A 17,249-nucleotide genomic window follows, 5' to 3' on the forward strand; every position below is an offset into this window, starting at 1 on the left:
CAGAGTACAAAGAGATGCAAAGAGATTATAAAGGCAAATGTAAAGGTGTTCTAAGGTGTGAAAAAGAGAACAGGACAGGTTTGGAATACTCGGTGTCTATATGTGCATAGGTAGATAAAATCGGGAAATGTGGATGTGAACAGTGAAAGAAAATACAGCAACAGCACAGTATTGGTACAGTAACTGTCTGTAGTGCCAAAGTGGGGAACCTTGGAGGAAGCATCAGTCTAGAGCTGTTGTTTTTTTTCTGTTTGTTTTGTTGAAGTTATATTCCCCCAGGTTGGGGAATGAACACTTACACACGTCCTCTCCTGCTGCGTCCGTGCATCTCTTGGGATCTTCTGTGCTTGTACTGCTTTCCAATGTATGCAGCATCTATTGGCAAAAACATATTCTTTATTTGCCTGTTTAACTTCAGAATGCTACTCTAATCATATTAGAAGCAGAATTCTCCTTTCTAATTTTATTATAAACCTTCTTAATTAAATTGTCTATTTTTATTTGATATTTATAAAATAAACTTTAAGTAACAAGCCCTGACCTTTGCATGCAGCAGTGGGACCAGTACTGATGCAAGTGGTTATTATTTCCTTTTCATGTATGAGCCTTGTTTTGTGTTGCTCCATTACTATTTTCTATATGAGTTCTTTTACTGAAGTGTCCTTCCATGCAGCATGGAGGGGTTGGACTGTTACTGCCCAACGTACAGCTCCATAGGGCAGCACAGAACATACAGTACAACGCTAACAGCTTCCTCCTGCACACAATAAGACAACGAAACAAAATGCCCGGTATCTGATTGGCAGAACGTGCGACACTTCATCATGCAAAACAAAACCCAGTATTTCAGTTCAGCAGCTGCAGAACCAGAATGTGCTGGGGTCTTACCAAGCGACAGCAGCAGCCTGGAGCTCACCAGTCGGCCCCTGGGTGAGTGCAGGTCAGCTCTGGTAGCTGGAAGCCAGCAGTGGTGCTGGCTGGGCTCGTGGGCCGCGAGTGCCTGGAGCCCAGCACCACAGGGCACCCCCTGCCCAGGCAAACACCTCTGAGTCTGAGTGAGTCAACTTTTCCTTCTATTTTTACATAGCGCACATGTGACATGTTTTCTCTCTGCCCCATTTTTTCTTATGGGCTCAAAACCTATTTCAGAACTCCAGTTTCCTAGCGTTTGTTGCCTCCCTCCTTTCAACAGATATCTCTGCTTATATCACAAGTATAGGTGGTGCTGAGGCACTGGCACAGGTTGCCCAGAGAGGTGGCAGATGCCCTGTCCTGGAGAAACTCAAGGGCAGGCTGGATGGGGCTCTGAGCACCTGATGGAGCTGTAGGTGCCCCTGTTCAATTGCAGGGGAATTGGACTAGATGGTCTCTAAGGATCCCTTCTAACTCAAATGATTCTTTGATTCTGCACCAAGATCTGCCTGCAAACACAGCTCCAAGCCTACATTTTGGAGAAGAGGGCATTCTTGGATTTATGGCTTCCCACATTCTCAAGTAGAGAAGGCGATGAAACCCACATCGGAAGTCCTGGATGAGTTCTCTATCCTGGAGGAGTTCTCTGTTAGCTCATCCCAAACAACTTGACTTGTTTGTTTGTCTTCTAAAAATAGAAAATCTTGATCTTTGTACATTTTTAGTAGGCATAAAGAAATGCCTGCCTCAGAGGAAAGCTGCAGGCTTTGGCCACTGATCTCAGGTTATAGGTTGTTTTTACTTTCTGTTCTGAGAATGGAAACTCTTTCCAAAGTATAGCATAGAGAGAAGGTGAACCTATAACTGTGTTCCAAATGCAGCTCCCGGGGCCCAAAATTAAGCACTGCAAATTATTTGTGCACCTTTTTTCTGCTTTTTACTAACTGACATCAGCTTTTATGTTAAATTATTTTTCTGTAGTGCTTGTAGTTATTGCTGGGATAAAAACAGTCCTAGTGACATAAAGGGCAATTTTCATTCATGAGTTCAACATACTTTCAATTCATGTTACATTAATGCTCAAGAACTAACACTTGTTGCATATTTCCTTTTTAATCAGTAATGCAAGATATCAATCCCTGAAGTAGAGCAAGCCAGAATTCACTGGACAAAGCTGCTTTATTGCTTAGAGACCAGTAGATGGCAACCAGCCACTGCAATGTCAAATGGCCAGTGAGAGCTGCTTCGGTTGCAGACCTATACATGGCAGCCTGAATAACAAAGTTTTGCAGTTCCCCAGAAGGGGAAAGCAGTGCTTTATTTTTACTCCTGCTCATACACAGTTTTTGAAGTGGAGCAGTGAGATACGTCTTTACATATCCAATCTTGACAAATGCTTTGATAATGGTGCCAATCCACTTGACTAAAGTATCTGTGGTTGCCTGCACCCCACTGCTGATACCGGTCAAAAAAAGAATGAAGTCAATGGAAAAAAAATCCAGAGAAGTCAGACCATCTGAGCTTCAACAGGAGTAGCCTCAGGTTCTTATCTTATTAATTAGAGTTATTATTACCTTGGGTAGGAGTTAGAACTGAGTGACAACGATCAGAGGAATAGAAATAGACTCCCTTTAGAAACTGACTGAGGCTTTGGCTCACCAATTAATTAATCCTCGCTATCTGAGTGGTCTTACAGAAATTTTTAAGACATGATCAAGTTTGAACAAATTCTGATTCTACAGTATTAGATTAGGAGTTCTTTATTTCTTAGAATCATTGAATGGCTTGGGTTGGCAGGGACCTCAAAGATCATCTAGTTCTATTTCTAGGAGCCAAAACCGTAAAGGTTTGAGAAGATCCTCTCAGCTCCTCCACAGAGCCTCACATTTACACTTGAGAAAAGAAACTTCTTTATTACAATGGAACAGTTACTGAAATACTTCTGTGACCTGACCAGGATGCTCAACTACCTGCAGTCACAGTAAGTTTTCTTTTAGTATTGATTTAGCTGTATTCTGTGAATACATTTTCAAATATGACTGGTATACATAATGTATGTATAATTGTGCACAGAAGTCTGTAGTCTATAGTGCAGAAAAAAACCCTCATATCCTTAGACCTCTGAAGGATTCTAGTGTTGCCTAATTGTAAAACGATTATGCTACAGATAGTTAAACCAGTTAACAAGACAAGCACTGTCACTTAGTAGCAGTAATCCAAAATATTCTGCATTACTGGGATGCCTGCTTTCAACTTTTCAAGCACTTTACAAACCATTAACTCAAAATGAATTAATTTGCACCCTTGCAGTACAAGGAGCATGTGTTTATTGTTAGAACTCACACCTTTACTAAGGAGACTTAAAAAAACTTCTTTGATACAGACAAAATAACCTTTCATTTTTGTGAAAGTTATGCATTGATCAGCTGTGAATGTTTATAATTGTCTTTGAGAATCAAGCTGGGATCCATTTCCTAGTGAATACCAGTGAGTTGGTACAGCAGACAAGTGGGAAACACCTTATCTGTGGTATGCCTGGAAATGCCTCAAACACTTGCAAGATAGGATGGTCACCATGACAATAGGTGAGCTGCTCAAGGATGAGGTGAGGGAGCCGGGACGGCCTTGCTCTGGCCCGAACTCCCTGTTCAGTGATAACGCAGCTTTACCTGTGGATGTGCTGCTTGAACCCCCACATCTAGCGGGCACAAAAGGTGCTCAGGAGCAGCTCAGGTGGCACCTCTGGATGAACACTTTCAGACCGAGGACCCTCCCTGGATGGAGCAGGGCTGCAACCCGACCGGTGCTCTCGAGTTCTGTCCGTCTCTCTCTCTTTTTCCTTCTCTTCAAGTTGCTAAGTAACACAAAGCTTATTTCGATTTCCTATAGTGTCACATAGGTTAGCAGAACAGCTTAGACATAATTGTAAGAGTGCCGATACTCGTAATTGTATTACAGGAATCCTCATTAAAATTGATGACCGTGTTTGGACCTTGAACGTCATTTCACCTTAATCTAACCGAGGGGATTTGCAAGTCTGGTCGTTGCTCTCTCTCTTAATGGCTGGGACATGGCAGTTAGTGTCAGGAACGACTCCCAGCACACCTTACCAAAAGGAAAAGCTTTTCTAATGATCTCCTTCGTCTGGTAATAAGATTTATACTTTTAAATGAGATCTCTTTTTTTATCCATCTTTGAAGAAACTAAAACTTGATGTTAAAATCTGTTATGCTTTATTTGCTTTACCGTGAGAAACTGGACAACTTGTTTACCTTCTTTTTCTTATGGGTGCTAAGAATTTTGCTAAGAGCTCAAGACTCATCCATAGAAAAGCTAAGAAGATAATTTAAAATAATAAAAAACAAAACAGGGAAAGAGAAGAAATTAGAAATAACAATAATTGTTTATATTCATGCTTTTTTTTTTTTTTAGCTCAAATGGTTCAGGAGGACAGATTGTTTTAAAGAATCAAGGTCTGCCGTGTCTAGGAAGTCCTGAGGAAGGTCCCAACCCTGTTTTCTGGTATTCATCACAGCAGAAGGCTGACAGAGACCACCAGGGACAGTATGTCTCCTCCTTCACAGTTGCAGTCGGTAAAGTTTACTTTATGTCGAAAGAAATCTGTGCAGCCATCCCCTTCTCAGTGCTTCACACGTATCACAGATCACAAAATGCACCCTCATGCATTGTAACAATCTTCTGATTCCCTGCAGAGGCCTCCCCAAATCCTGAATTTTGTTAGATCAGTAGGAAGTAGAGGCACTGCCAAAAGCGTGTGCCTCTGCATTTCTACTCACTGTGTGCATTTCAGTGTATATGAAGAGCAGTGACAGCATCCTGTGAACACTGCGGTCTGCTATGAATCTGCGTACCTCACAGACGCTGACAAAAAGGGCCCATAAAATGCATTTGTTGCCTCTTCACTCTTCTCCTCCTGTGCCTCCCAAAATTTGAAAAAGCCAGAATTTCCCCCCACTGTTCCACAAGAAAGCAGAACCTGGGCTGTTTTTAGCAGAACGCTTCTGCGTCTTTGGTGAAGGAACTGGAAATATTCCTTGTTGAGCAGGGCTGGTTGACAGGCTGGTTTGATCCCTTTATAGTGGGGAGTGAAAATATAATTCAGCACTAAAGCAGATGCTTGATCTTTGACTTTAAGGCAAAGAATAAAGTACAGATTTGCATGGGGATTTTTCTTATCTTAAGTCTGCTTCAGGTGCCATTAGAAGCGTAATTCAAAGATGTGACCAGGGGCACAATCAGGTAAGGTACTGTGCTAAGCACAATCCATTGCCATTATTGTAATGACAGTCAAAGATAATCAAACTTGGCAGGATCTGAACAATTATAAATTAGCAAGAGAAGACAGGGAATGGAAGAATGCAAAACAGGGGAAGAGCATGTCCATTTCTTAACAGTGTGACTCTTATAATTATTAACTTAACCTTCAAGACCTTAGGTGGTTCTTATTCAAATGACTCAGTCTTATTCCGTATTGCCTCTGAAGGAACATCTCCTAACAGGTCCACAATGAGGAGAAGGCAGACATCAGATTCGCCTCATTCATCCGCAGATCCGAGTGAAGGAAGGGAGAAATTAAGGCTGAAACAAGAGGTCGGCCTGATTAGCGGAGTGTCATTAATTGCAGGCACCATGATAGGCTCGGGAATCTTTATGTCCCCTGAGTGGGTGCTGCATCACATGGGGAGCCCCGCCAGCAGCCTGCTCATGTGGGCAGCGTGTGGTCTGCTGGCCATGTTCGGAGCCCTGTCTTACGCTGAGCTTGGAACCGTGATCAAAGAGTCTGGAGGCGAATATATTTACATCTTGAGGATCTTTGGTTCCTTTCCTGCTTTTCTTTTCGCCTACACTTCTGTCATCCTGGTGAGACCAGCTGGGTTGGCAGCTGTCTGTCTGAGCTTTGCCGAATACGCCGTCGCGCCGTTCTACCAAGGATGCTCATCCCCGCAGGTTGTCATCAAATGTACAGCTGCTGCCTGCATCCTGGTCCTAACCATCATCAACTGCCTCAACGTGAGGCTGGCGATGTCTGTTATGAATGTTTTTACAGCTGCCAAACTCTTGGCTTTGCTGGTGATTGTGGTGGGCGGATTGGTGCTGCTTGCCAACGGGCAGACTCAGAGCTTTCAGAACGCTTTTCAAGGCACAAATGCAGGTATTGGGACGATCGGAGTGGCATTTTATCAGGGGCTCTGGTCCTACGACGGCTGGAACAACCTGAACTACGTAACTGAGGAACTGAAGAACCCTGAGGTGAGTGAGCTGCGTTGTATTTGCCCAGTGGTTATGCAAATTTGCTGCTGTGGGTAACTGAAGGATAGGGCATCAGGGAAAAACAGCTGTTTTGTTGTTGCTGTTGTAGTGGGGCAGGACACCTATGGATGTGTCCGGAAACGTGACAGGACAAACGAAAATGAGGCTCAAAGGAAAAGAGCAGCCTACCCAGAAGAAAGCGCTACCAGATCTCAGTGGCTGGAGAAAGAGCTTCTAGGTGGTTGAGTGTTGAAGTTTCCTCAGAGTTCAGAGCATCTCACACCAGATATCCAGATTTATGCAGAAAAGTGCTGCAGCCACCCTACTGCTAACGGTTTCTCAATACCACCTATTCCTCAAAAGATCTAATCTGTAATGCGTGCTTCAGAAAAACACTTGTCCCTCCTCACTGCATGGAGGGGAACCAGAGCAGGCTGAGCCTCACTGATAAGGGAATCTAAGCCTCTGTACAACCCTTGTCTTACTATCATCTATTTTCTAGGCATTGTTTGGTCCATGCTGTAGGCACTGAAGTAGCTCACTCGCATCTCACATCAGCCCTCCCTGTGCTGTACAGATCACAGATGGGACACCACAGCACCGTCAAGCTGTGTGAGCACAGCATGGATACCTTGCACTTTCTGCCAGTGCAGTGTGCAAGATTTTACAGTTTAAATGGAAATGCACAGTTGAATATTAATCTAAATGGAAGCAAAGATCCTAGAATCACGTGGCACTCTCTCCCACAGGACTGTGTGTACTGATTTTCAGACCCGGACAGGGTGGAGGTAACAACATAAGGAATTGCCTTATCTTGTCCTGCAGTAAGAGTGGGGAATACAAAAGTGGATATCTCATGTTTTTTAAATAGAAAATGGCTCTGAGATGACTACTAGGTGTTCTTTTCTCGTTCTTTCAATTGCACGAAGCAGTAGTTACTGATTTTGATGCAGCTTAAAGTAGTCTGTGGGCACACAGGTGGTATTCTGTCATTAAGAACAAAATAATTCCTTCCTGGAGCAGATTTCCCTTGTGCTGTTACACAGGATGCAGCACACACTGTTTTTTCACCCATTTCCATCGGATGTTCGTGCAGAGATGCAGCACATCAGGAGCCATACGCAGCAAATAAACCAATATGAAAATAATCAGCAAGTGTGCAACAGACTTCTTGGGCATCTATAAAGCAAAATGTTTTGAATATGATTTGTTTTATTTTGAGGAACAGCTTTTGAAATGTACAGCCTAATAGTACGGGAGAATGGTGTAAAAACTTCCTTATGGATCTGGGTATAAGTCTGGGAAAAGTATTGTGAGCAAATGTGTTTCAGTTCAATGTGGGCAGTAGCAAAGACAAAACAACAGCGTAAACATGCTGCATCTAACACTCTTGTCATCCCTTTCTCAGGTGACCCTTCCCAGAGCTGTGATGATTGCTATTCCTTTGGTTACATGCCTGTATTTGCTGGTAAACATCAGCTACTTTGCGGCCATGGCTCCATCTGAGCTGCTGACTTCAGGAGCTGTGGCTGTCACTTGGGGGTGAGCTCTGCCTGTGGTAACACAGCCCATGTGGTCTAGCAAAACACAGGTTCTCCCCTGAATATTGGGAGATTTAGGTGCTGTTCTCACGTAAGCCCAGCTCAGATACATATCCAGATATATATCCATACATATATCCTATGTTTTGCAGAGGAGTGGAGAGGACAGCGTGCTGCCCCACAAATGCAGTGGCGGTGATTTGGGGGTGAGACAAAAGCGCGTTGGTTCAGTTTCCCCATCTGCTTACAAACTATTTGCACCTTCCATCAGCCTGAGCTGTTCCACAGAATCAGTTTGGTGGTATTGAGCACCGAGGATTTTAGGATAGGAAGGAAAGGACCTTCGTGAGAAATATAGGCAGCGATGGCTTAGAACCAGGTGCTCTTCCACCAGAACACCCAACTTCAGCCTGAGTATTTCTAAGACACAGAATCCATGATCTCCCCAGTGAGTTGTCTGGCAGAAAACATGACACATTATATCCAGAGATTATGCTGCTGCTCATTCTCTCCCTAAAAAGTCAGCAGCAGCTTTGCCGCTGTGTGCATTTCACAACACCTTCAGCTTGAAGATCTAAACGAGCTCTTGCTAGGTATGTTCTCTAACAGCATTTCATGTAATTACAAAGACTTTTAAAGGTCTGGTGCTTTGTTTGAAGAGGTTACAAAGCCTCACTAAACTGCAGCCTCATGAACTTTCTCTGCACTTCCTTTCTTACCACTCCCAATTAACAACTAATCTGTAAGCTCCCTCCTTTTTGACATATCCCCTTTTCCTTCCTGATTCATCTTTTCACCCCAAAAACACAACTAAGGAGAAGCACTGAAGTAGCAATCAGGAATCTCAGCAGCACCCCGAAGCCCTGAGGACAGGTGGATGGCCATGGGCTGAGGAGGGTGTGCTCCCTGTGGTTGGTGACAGGAGGTGCAGCCATTTCGGCCATTAAGGAGGGAAATGAGAGGCATAAAGAAGCCAGAGAAGGACACATCGCACTTAAGTGCATTTATTCCTCCATAAGCATCACAGAATCCTTAGAGTTGGAAGGAGCCTTTAAAGGCCATCTAGTCCAACTCCCCTGCAATTAACAGGGACATTCACAGCTAGAACAGGTTGCTCAGAGGCTGGTCCAGTCTGATCCTGAACATCTCCAAGGATGGGGCATCAACCACATCTCTGGGCAATCTGTTCCAGTGCCTCATCACCCTCACTGTAAAAGATTTTTCCTTATATACAACATAAATCTACCTTCTTTAAGCTTGAAACCATTTTCCTTAGTCCTGTGACCACAGACCCTACTAAAGAGTCTGTCCCCTTCTTCCTTGTAGCTGCCCTTTAGATAATGAAAGGCTGCTATCAGGTGACCTCAGAAACTTCTCCAGGTTGAACAGCCCTAACTCTCAGCCTGTTCTCATAGGAGAGATGTTCCATCCCTCGGATCACTGTGGCCCTCCTCTGGATGTGCTCCAGCAGGTCTATGTCTTTTGTATACTGAGGACTCCACATCTGGATGCAGTATTTCAGGAGAGACCTCACCAGTGCAGAGTAGAGGGGTAGGATCTGTTGGCCACGCTTCTTTGGATGCAGCCCAGGATACAGTTTGCTTTCTGTGCTGTGAGGGCTCATGTCCAGCTTCCTATCCACCAGTACCCCCAGGTCTTTTTCAGCAGGGCTGCTCTCAATCCTTTAATCTCTCAGTTTGTATTGGTAGTGGAGGTTGCCTCGACATGGGTGCAAGACTTTGCACTTGGATTTGTTGAATCTCCTGAGCTCACTTTTGGGGTGAAAAGATGAATCAGGAAGGAAAAGAAGATGCGTCAAAAAGGAGGGGGCTCACAAATTAGGTGTTAATTGGGAGTGGTGAGAAAGGAAGTGCAGAGAAGGCTCATGAGGCGGTTTAGTGAGGCTTTGTAACCTGTTCAAACAAAGAAGATTGCTAGGGAGAAACACTGCTGACTTGAGGAGATGGAGTCCTGCGATCGTAAGAGGTGCTCAGATTCCATCATTTCGAGACAAGGAAATGTTCAGTTCTGACTGTGGCAAATGGCTTAATAACCCAAATCCAGAAGGCCTGTAACCTGGACAGTAAACTTCTAAACTGTATGTGTAAACTATTAACTATAAACTTGTAAATGTGAAGTTACTGTGGCACGGGAGCAACTGCCATAGTTTTGGGAAGCCCAGCTGTTGATTTTCGAATATTTGGGATAAGTGATACTGAAAAGGCGTACGGATGGCTTCATGCCACACAATTCTAATGGTGATAACAGTCTTTCTGCATTTTCCATTCTTATACTGTTGGCTGTAAATGCAGTATCTGCTGGAGTCATGCAACATAAATGCGCATAAAACAGTGAGTTTTGTGTGTCCACCATTACGGTGTGGACAGATTTAGGTGGAAATATACCAGGCAGGAAGAAAAGCTTGTTCTGGGCAAGACAAAGATCCTAGCAACTAAATACTATGGGAGTGAGGAGAAGGCTTTCAATCAGTAGAAAAGCTTGGAAAAAAACGTTCAATGAGAATAATGGAGTAAAGAGAGCTGTTGGGTTCTAGGATGAATATTCGGTACACTCACGAGCTGGATGTTGTGCCATAAATTCTTTCTCACCTCAGGAACAAAGTCCTGGGTAACTGGGCATGGATCATCTCCCTGTCAGTGGCACTGTCTACGTTTGGCTCATCCAATGGCACGTTCTTTAGTGGAGGCCGCGTGTGCTACATCGCTGCAAGGGAAGGTCATATGGTAAGAAATCAAAAAGGAGATCTGGTTTGCTTTGAGCAACTTTATATTCTTCACAGCAATTGCAAGGTGACACTGATGTTCGGGGCTTCCCTAGATTTGTTTTTTAAATAGTCTTGTTAGGCAGGGCTGAATCCATTGGCCTGACAGTGGCCAGGCTGACACAGCCCCACAGCCCAGGTCCAGCTGAAAGTGAGGTTGAGCTATGTTCCCAGTAGGTGCACACATACACAAACACATGTGTACAACATATGAGGTGCACATATACACACGTCTGGATGCTTCTGCTACATCTGGAAGTTGGCTCCACTTTTGGCACTTGAGCTGCACTGCATTCAACCTCCTCTGCTTTGAGATGTGTTGTGTTCCTCATGGAGCTTGCTGCTGCTTTGCTTCTCCCTCCCCACACCATCCAGCATTTCTACTCAGAGGGAAAGTATAGCACTCTGCATCAGCTCCGCTCCTTTGGCACTGCAGGGAATATTCCATGTACATAAATGACAAGGTTGGTGGAGGTGACTGAATTGGTGTCTTCCTTTAGTGGTGACGCTCTCTGGAATTGTTCAGTCAGGAGAAGAGGAGGCTCAGGGGAGACCTTATGGCTCTCCATAACTCCCTGAAAGGAGGCTGTGGTGAAGTGGGGTTCGGTCTCTCCTCCCAGGTAACAGCTATAGGTCAAGATGGAATGGCCTCAAATTGTGCCAGGAAAGGTTCAGGTTGGGTATTAGGGAACATTTATTCTCAGAAGGAGTGGTGATGCGTTGGCACAGGCTGCCCAGGGAGGTGGAGGAGTCTCTGTCCCTGGAGGTGTTCAAGAAACAGATAGCAGTGTTTAGGGACATGGTTTTGTGGGTCATACTGGTGCTGGGTGGGCAGTTGGACTGGATGATCTTAGTAGTTTTTCCCAACCTTAAGTATTCTGTGATTCTATGACAGCATCTGTTATTGTGGCAAGCTCTGTGCTGAGCAGTTCACAGTCTGAGTTTCACCATATTGGACTTAAGAGCTGACCTCTTGCTCAGTCTTTTTCTCAGACTGAGCCTAGCAGAACAACTTGTAAAAGTAAAAGTAAATGATAGTAAATGATTTACTAAATGATAGTAAAAGTAAAATAAGAATAAAAATTGGAAAAAATCAACAAACTTTCTATTAAACATTCCCAATGAACCAAGAAGTAAAGAAGCCTACCATTCTCTCCATATTCTGGAACCAATCTTCCCTTGCATTGGTTGCAAGTTGGAAATGGTCATCCTGTTTTCCAGCTGGACCAGGAAAGGTCTCAGAGCAATGTGACAGAGGGCAGGAGAGTGGGACTGTGAGAAGGCCAGGCTGCTTTTCTGGTGATGGTCAGGAAAGCTCTGATTTGACTCAGCCTTCATCTGTCACATTGGTAGCTTGAAGACCTCATCTTGTCTGCCTAAACCCAGCAAATCTGTTGTGAAATCAGAGAGACTCAAAATGTCCTTGCTGGGAGGGTTCATGTTTACATTCCTCACAGCTGAACAGCTTTTAGATCATGGTGCTTATTTGATGAGCCGGAGTGGATGTGGCTGCAGGCAGAACTGCCCCCAGCGGCTGCGGGGATGAGCAACAATCCCCACATCCACAACATGACAACGACATGACGACGAGTGTTCTGCTTTGGCTTGCAGCCTGACATCTTGTCCATGGCCCACGTGCGATGCCTCACGCCTTCTCCTGCGCTGCTGTTCACCTCTGCAATGTCTTTAATAATGATAATCTCAGGAAACTTCACCAGCATTGTGACCTATTTCAGGTGAGCACGGCCTTTCTCTTTGCACCCCCTGCAGTGCTGGGTGAAAGTATTTTCTTTTAATACTTATTTGAACATGACTTATTGCTTCTTGACCGATGCTGACGAGGGAGGAGGAGAGAAGAAAGATCTTATAAACCAGGATCTCTGCAACGCGTGAACGCTTTTGAATGAATACTTAACTGGCTGTGATTCATCCTCATATTGAAATGAATCTGTCATATTCAGACCATTCTGAGGTTTTCATTATTTGTGCTGGAAAAGAAACAAATGCAAGAACGACTAAATTTATATCAATATTATCCTTTTTAATTGAAGATGTGTACTTGGGACATGCAAAGCAGGACTGACGTTGTTGACTGATCTCATCCCAAATTTAATGTTGTTTTTTTTTTTCCAGTTTTATAGCATGGTTTTTCTATGGCATGACTATTTCTGGTCTCCTGTATTTAAAAATCAAGAAACCAGACCTGCCAAGATCTTACAAGGTGAAGTAATAACATAGAGCCCCCTAGCCCTTTTCCTTGACCATCCAAACGAATAAGATAGCTTTCTGAGGAATGAGAAAGCGCTGGGGTTTGTTGCTTACAGATTTGGCGTGATTTTCCTTTTTTAATTGCATGTTCTATCCCATAATGTGCACTGGCTCAGGCTGCCTGGGGAAGCGATGGAGCCACCATCCCTGGAGACATTCAAGAAAAGGGTCGATGTGGCACTGAGGGACGTGGTTAGTGGGCATTGGTGGTGGGGGGCTGATGGTTGGACTAGATGGCCCAGCTAAGAGAGCCTGCCCTAAGAGAAAAAAGGCTGGCCGGAACAGCCCAAGTCCTCTGTCATGGCCAGGGGAGAGGTTTGCTCCCCACTAATTAGTTCAGTGGAAAGAAATCGGGAGTTATCTGCTTTTTCTCCTGATGCCATGAGTGAGCTGAGGCTTCCTCTTGGGTTTCATGGTGTTCCTCCAGGCAGCAGGCGATTCTATAGTTCTATTTAATCGTCTCTGAGGTTCCTTGTCCACCTGTCTATGAACACTTCAAGAAACCTTTTGGCTCCAGGGTGCTAAGATTCAATCTGGGCACATCGATGTGGGTGTTGTCTATTGCTCAGGTTTTGGATGCAAAGTAGTCTGGAGAGCAAGGGCAGATCTGGAACTAAAACAGCTGTCTGCATCTTCAGGTCTGGGAGGGCAGGGAAGACCAGGGGTTATGGCACGTGGTGTGGCTCTTGAAGGGCTGTTCAGCCTTAGAGGAGGAGTGATCTGGGAAACAGGAAGCCTGGATTAACTGTGATTTCTGGATAATACATCAGGCTGCGGCAGTTGTTCATCTAAAAAGCTTTCTGCACAAGATTCAGGGCTGTCTTTACGTTCTGTTTTCACAGGTCCCCATTGTCATCCCCATAGTTGTGCTGATGGCAGCCGTGTACCTGGTGTTAGCTCCAATCATCGACCAACCCCAGATTGAGATTCTCTACATAGCCCTGTTCGTTTTTAGCGGTGTTGTCCTTTACTTCCCCCTGGTTCGCTTCAAGTGCCAGCCCCGCTTCTTACAGAGGGTCACTTTGCATCTCCAGCTGTTCCTGGAAGTTGCTCCGACCTCTAGCGATGTGAACTGAGTTAACATCCTCCTGGTCCTTCCTCACTTATTGCAACACTTTGGTTTTCAAGGTTCAGAAAATAGTATTCTGGAAGGGAGAATGAATAGAATTAAAGTGTCACCGAAAGGTTTCAGCTGGGAGGGACTGGAGCCAGGACTTCTCACAATTCCTTAGAATTTGGGGCATTTGTTTTTCTCATTTTCAGCTTTCACTCAGCAGATTTCCCAAAGAAATGTGTGTTTTTCAGCTGTCCATCCTGAGCAGATCTAAATTTTAGCTCTCGTATTTCAAGCCGTAAGGCAATAGAAGACTGACAGTGAAGTATTAATCCCACAGCAGGCTGTGACCTTAAGCCAAACTTGGCAGTGCCCTTCACTATTTCCACCTAGCTCTGCCCCCTGCGACCATGCTGCTTCTCCAGTAAAGAAATCATGGGCACACATGCTCACAGCAAAACATCCCTGTCTGCTCAGGTATCATCTCTGGGAGTGTGGCTTTCCCTTGTTCCTTCCAACCTCAGGTGCGCAGTCACAACAGTCCTTTCTCTGTCTCAGAACATACTCGCACCACATTTCAAACTAAATCACCCTACATGTGCCATAGAAAGACCTCTGACATGAGATGGGAAGTGCTCAAAAACACTATTCCAGTTCCCTCTATTAGTTGAGGAAACTAATAGCCTAAAAAGGTCCGAGTGTTTGCCCCTAAAATGTCTTGTTGTCTCTCAAAATACCGAATATTATTGAGGTCACCTTTCTGTCAGTGTTTGTTCTGCAGACCTGTACTTAACACTCCATTCCTGGAAGAGGGTCACTCGATCCTCCAGCTGTCTCAGAGCGGTGCAACTGATTGCAATCTCACTCTGCAGTGTCACTCCTCCTCCCGAGTGGTGACACAGCAGCTGCACAGATGCAGGAAGTCTTTTTGTCCAAGCATAGGCACAGTGATAGCTGGCAGTTATCACCCTTTTGGAAATAATTTCTGTTTCTTAGGGTTTTTTTATGGAACCTATGGCATGGGGCTATGCTTTGTTGAGAATCCACAGTCCATATCCAAAAAAGTAGGAATTTTAAGGCTTAGGTAAAGCTTAGATATATACAAGATACATGGGTTTGGCCAGTTATCATTGCACACTTCAGTAAAATTAGGGTTGTCTTGTCTGCATGGAGTTCTTGTGGGAGAGGAGCGATTGCCACTGTTGTGTATTGTAGATGCGTAGCATCCTGCAGGTGATGAACAGATCAAAGGATGGATTGGGTGGCTTCCTCAAGGTCGCTCAGGAGATGTGAATGTTTCTCCCAAGGTCCAGTCAAACATCATTTCACCCATCCTTTCTCTCTGTGCAAATACTGAAGAGAAGATTCAGCACTTTGGATAGACAGCCTTTATATATTACTGGATTGTGTAAGGATGCAGGGAAGCTGAGAAGATGCAGGTATCATATTTTGCACCAAGTTCATTTTCTGTAGATACTACTGTAATAAGATTTTATTTATGTTACCTAGTGTTTACAAGCACGGGTGCTTAGTGCCAAAACGAGATGCTGAAAGCTCACAAACAGCAAATTGATTACAATAAAATGGACATTGAAATGAAGTGAGTTGATGTGGTTGATTCTGTTTTTCACCCCATAGAATTCTTACTGCACGAACATAAACAACCAACATCAGGCTCATCTCTCCTTGGATGGGAGGTTTCAATGTATGCGTGGGTGGCTATGCGTATGTACACTCACTTTCCAAAATGTTTGCTTATTTACTTCGATCCCAGCGTATGCAAATCAGGATTTCTTTTTCCTTCGCTGGATATTTACAATAGAAGTGTCAGAAAGAGGCAGCGCATCCCTACTGTTCAATAGTACAGCCTGAGACAAACGAGATGCCAGGCAGAGCCCTGTGGCTTCATCTGTGTGTACGCTGTGAGATCGTGGTGGCCTGCCCAGGAGCTCCAGGTCCCTGGGACTGCTTAGCCCTTTCCTTCCTGAGCTCTGAGGAAAACAAGAGTGTCAGCATTGCCCTCCGTTTCCCTCTGGATTGAAGTTCTGCTGTTTGGCATGCCAGCCACCCTGTAACTCATTGCCATCCACAGATTTGCTAAGAGCACATGCTGTCACATCAGTCAGGCTCAACTCCTGCAGCGCTCATTGCCAGCCACTGGCCAGATGTCAAGCTAGCCTTAGCTTGCAATGTAGCTCCACGCTTCTGAGAGCTTCAGCTGGCTCAGTGACAGGCGATGGCAAGCCCTGATTTTGTACAACTGATGCTAGTACTGACATTGGACCGGCTGTGATAAGTCTGCGCATCGGGGTGAGTCAGTTTAGCAGCTTGGAGGGAGCTCAATCTCACACTTTGTTGAATAGTTAGATGAATATCAGCAGGGTCTTTGTGTATGCCACTCATTCCGTACGAGGCAGTGATTTTTGCTAAAAATGGATCGAGACCCAGGGCTGTAAAATAAATGGGTGGTCTTAGGTTTATGAGCTAGCAGTGAGACCAAAGGTAATGCAACAGCCCCTCTGTTCTGAGGATCGAGCAACCATGTCAAATTTGCCCTTCAAGCAGCAAAACTATGGCTCGAGTGTGTGACAGATAAACGACCACCTTTTTCTTCTAAAGGTTGGCCATTAATTCCTACTGTTTAATTTCATGGGCTGTACTCCGGTCGTTGTACTGTGAGATGACAATGAGTGAGCAGAGAAACAGGAGAAGGAGAAGTAGATGGAAAGAGCATTCCTGTGTGCACAAGTCTTGGCGTGTATGTGTGAATTACCTATGTATAAACAGACATGAACAACACCTAAGCAGCAAAGACGCATGCCCAGAAGCTCAGAAATGACGGAGTGAAGAATGCTTCAGGCATCACTTTTCTGCTTTTGCATTCTGGCCTGTCTTTTAGAGCATAACCCACTGAGTGGTCACACTCAAGTTGCAATCAGTGTTTCTCAACGTTCAGTATGGACACTGGCACTACTTAACTTCTTTGTTGGTGACACAGACAGTGGGATGGAGTTCGCCCTCAGCAAATTTGTAGACAAGACCAAGCAGATTGGTGCAGTCAGTGTGCTGGAGGGATAAAGGGATGCCATTCACAGCGACCCTGGCAGGCCTGAAAGATGGGCCTGTGCAAACCTCATGAAGCTCAATAAGGCCAAATGCAAGGTCCCAAGCACAAAAACAGGCTGGGTGCTGAGAAAATTGAGAGCTGTCCTGAGGAGGACTTGTGGGCTCTGGTGGATGAAAAGCTGCACAGGAGCCAGCAGGATGCTCTTGCCGTCTGGAAGGCCAATGGTATCCTGGGCTGCACCAACAGAGAGGAGGCAGCGGGGAGAGGGACGAGATTGTCCCACTCTGCCCTCATGAGGCCCCATCTGAGTACTGTGTCCAGGCTGTGGAACTGTTGAGAGGGCCCAGAGGATGG

General features: G+C 44.9%; 1 protein-coding gene across 1 annotated transcript; it reads left to right on the plus strand.

The window, feature by feature from the left end:
* Window positions 1-4,094: 4,094 nt before the first annotated feature.
* Window positions 4,095-13,850, plus strand: LOC306944110 (b(0,+)-type amino acid transporter 1-like; the record flags this gene model as incomplete). The annotated part of the gene is made up of 8 exons (XM_079532551.1): window positions 4,095-4,159; window positions 4,345-4,476; window positions 5,433-6,183; window positions 7,592-7,725; window positions 10,339-10,468; window positions 12,118-12,242; window positions 12,640-12,727; window positions 13,617-13,850. The coding sequence occupies exons 3-8, from the start codon at window positions 5,440-5,442 to the stop codon at window positions 13,848-13,850; spliced, it is 1,455 nt and encodes a 484-aa protein (XP_079388677.1). The 5' UTR covers window positions 4,095-4,159; window positions 4,345-4,476; window positions 5,433-5,439.
* Between the last annotated feature and the right edge of the window lie 3,399 nt (window positions 13,851-17,249).

The sequence above is a fragment of the Tetrao urogallus genome (genome assembly GCF_951394365.1).
Source record: "Tetrao urogallus genome assembly, chromosome: 2".
NCBI lineage: Eukaryota > Metazoa > Chordata > Aves > Galliformes > Phasianidae > Tetrao > Tetrao urogallus.